General features: G+C 39.7%; 2 protein-coding genes across 2 annotated transcripts in view; both read right to left on the reverse strand.

The window, feature by feature from the left end:
- Positions 1–286, reverse strand: part of LOC107092970 (histone H2A-like) — a 608-nt gene extending 322 nt beyond the window's left edge. Inside the window, exon 1 of the mRNA XM_015387730.1 lies at positions 7–286. Coding sequence (XP_015243216.1) covers positions 7–284 — 278 coding nt within the window. The 5' untranslated portion in view covers positions 285–286. The remainder of the gene's footprint in view (positions 1–6) is intronic.
- Positions 287–2,648: 2,362 nt separating this feature from the next.
- LOC107092971 (histone H3.3) overlaps positions 2,649–3,030 on the reverse strand; it is a 513-nt gene continuing 131 nt past the window's right edge. The window contains exon 2 of the mRNA XM_015387731.1: positions 2,649–3,026. Within this exon, the coding sequence (XP_015243217.1) occupies positions 2,669–3,026 (358 nt within the window). The 3' untranslated portion in view covers positions 2,649–2,668. The remainder of the gene's footprint in view (positions 3,027–3,030) is intronic.

A 3,030-nucleotide genomic window follows, 5' to 3' on the forward strand; every position in this document is an offset into this window, starting at 1 on the left:
TTGAGCTCCTCGTCGTTGCGGACAGCCAGCTGCAGATGGCGGGGGATGATCCTGGTCTTCTTGTTATCACGAGCAGCGTTTCCAGCCAACTCCAGGATCTCAGCAGTCAGGTATTCCAGCACTGCAGCCAGATAGACGGGAGCTCCAGCGCCCACGCGCTCAGCGTAGTTGCCCTTCCTCAACAGCCTGTGAACACGGCCGACTGGGAACTGCAGCCCAGCACGAGAGGAGCGGGTCTTGGCCTTAGCCCTGGCTTTGCCTCCGGTCTTTCCACGTCCAGACATGATTTCTGACAAAGTTGTTTCTTTCGGAGAAATGAAAGAAGTGTATGACGCAGCCTGCGTAAATACTTTATAGATCCTGTCTGTTCAGTGATTGGCCTGGTCTGAGCAGAAAGGCAACCGTCCAATCAAAATGGTCTGTGTCAAGTGTACGATCATGGGAGGAAACTTCCGCTTCGTATTTGCTGAGATTTACAAAATAAAAGCCCGAACCATAAAGGTAGCAGTTGTTTCATTTTGGATGTAAATTTCAATAAATTACTGCGCAGTAATATACGGAAAAGGATTAAGGGCACTGAAAACAAAAAAAATACTGATTTTTAAATTTTATTTCAATTTAATTTGGGAAAAAAGTCAGAATTATGACTTTAATCTTAGAATTGTGGCTCTAAATGTAGATGGGCACCAGGAATGAAGAGATGTGGAGCACTCTGCTTCACTGACAAAGATGTGAGTTGTGTGGGAGGAACAGTAACAATGGTGGAAAATGATGCAATTAGGCAATTGTTTAGGTACCAGAGGGGCCCCTGGTGATGCTATTTCATTAATGGCAGAGCAGAAGGTGATTAAAACAAGAGAGCTAGTTTAGTCTCCAAAACAGATATGGCTATGGCTTGATGCTAACATGTTTGTTAGCTGTCAGAAAACAGTCAGAATTGTGACAAAAAAGTCAGAATGTTATACTGAAATAAAATTTTAAAATCAGTTAACTTAGCCCTAATCCTCTTCCATAGTAATATCCTATATTTTGTTATGCCAAAACAACATGTCTATTCATTGTTGTGTCTCAAAAGCCATATATCAATTTTCTACAATAAACATTAGATTTAACGACGTAAAATATACAAGAGAAATACTTCTGTAAGTGCTACCTTTTTACATGTTAATATGTATTTTTTTTCTTACATAAATACACTCCAACGTCTGAATATCTGCGTCTATTTATTTTAGATATAATCAAAATGACCCCACAATGGAGACTATTTTGAAGAAGCAAAAAAAGATAACTGCATTGGAAGTAGGTTAGTAAACACTTCAGGTTAAAATAACCAAGCATCCATTTTATTAGGGGGTTGTTTTTTATATTCCCTTCTTGTTTTATTATTTCAAAGGCTGTAGCTTTAAGTGATTAGAGACAAAGTTCTGGAAATTACGAAAAGAAAAAAGAAGTTCTGTGTGAATATTGACAGGGTGCAGGGGGGAAAAAAAAAATCAAAAAGCATATCCCCTGCTGGGAAAAGTGTTAGTGCCAAATAAAATAAATGATGTACCAGAAATTAAACCACGACATCACATGAGAACTAAATCCCAGGACATGGGTTGTATAAATCTTTCACCACTAAGATCTGCATGTTACTAATTCAGCTTTTGTTCATTTTTAGGTTAATTTTTGTTAATTTGATCAAAATGAAAAGTAACCCTCTAACTTGTAGTGTCTTCTGTTAAGAGATTTTTTTTTTATTTTAGGAAGACATTTTTTTACTTTTGTGGCATTTCAAGGAAAGCTTTCAAACTCTTCAAAGAAAGCTGTAGACCTGCAAGTGATTTTGATTACTCACCTGTTTGAGGCAGCCTCACCTGTGGAGCCTGACTAGGTAGCACTTAAAGTACAATCACTCTTAAAGTTGTTTAAAAAAAACTTTATTCTACGAGACTTACAGCTTTTTTTTTTCCAGACACAAAAATGAATCAACATTTTGTTTTTGAATTTACTGGTTAGTAACATCTCAAGAAATATAAATAACATAAAATCTGGCATTAATTTTAGACTTTTTTTGCAGTCAGTTTCTCCTGCTCACCATGACGTCACTGTTTGAGGTACTCCAACAGAGAGAAATAGTTATTGATAATCTCGTCAATTAAGTTAGTTTGGTTGAACGTTTAAATTCCCCTTTAAGCCAAAACAAAGTTAATTAGGATAACGTTGATCCATTTAATTTTCTCATAGAGCCCCTCTCACTTAACACTCAACTTAACGTTTTTATTGTAGGCTAATGTATTGAACTAAATATTTTAGTCCTTCTCCACAAGTGTCCTCATTCATTTTTATTAAATTTTTCACATTGACATGTTCCAGTCACATATTAATGGAATAGATATGTTTAAACTTAGTTAGGAAATACATTAGCTAGAATAACTTTGTGTACTAGGTCACCCTATGTGGCTCTAAAAATGTCTTAAATCTGCCTTAATGAATTTTTGATGATGCACTCAGTTGTAGCATATCAATATTTTAACCTAGATTCAGCGTCAAAGGCTCAGCTGATGTAGTTAGTATTCATCTTCAAGTGAAACTGTTTAGTTTATAAGATTTAGAATATATGCTCTTAGAAAAAGTGTGTGGCTCTTAAAAGAGCCGTTGGGTTGTTTCTAGGCAGATCTGAGGTTTATGCTCGCTCTCCACGGATGCGGCGGGCCAGCTGGATGTCTTTGGGCATGATGGTGACCCTCTTGGCGTGGATGGCGCACAGGTTGGTGTCCTCGAACAGACCAACCAGGTAAGCCTCGCTGGCCTCCTGCAGAGCCATGACGGCGGAGCTCTGGAAGCGCAGGTCGGTCTTGAAGTCCTGAGCGATCTCCCGGACCAGGCGCTGGAAGGGCAGCTTGCGGATGAGCAGCTCGGTGGATTTCTGGTAGCGGCGGATCTCTCGCAGAGCCACGGTACCGGGCCTGTAACGGTGAGGCTTCTTGACGCCGCCGGTAGCCGGGGCGCTCTTCCGGGCAGCCTTGGTAGCCAGCTGCTTCCTGG

The sequence above is a fragment of the Cyprinodon variegatus genome, unplaced genomic scaffold (genome assembly GCF_000732505.1).
Source record: "Cyprinodon variegatus isolate N-32 unplaced genomic scaffold, C_variegatus-1.0 Scaffold402, whole genome shotgun sequence".
NCBI lineage: Eukaryota > Metazoa > Chordata > Actinopteri > Cyprinodontiformes > Cyprinodontidae > Cyprinodon > Cyprinodon variegatus.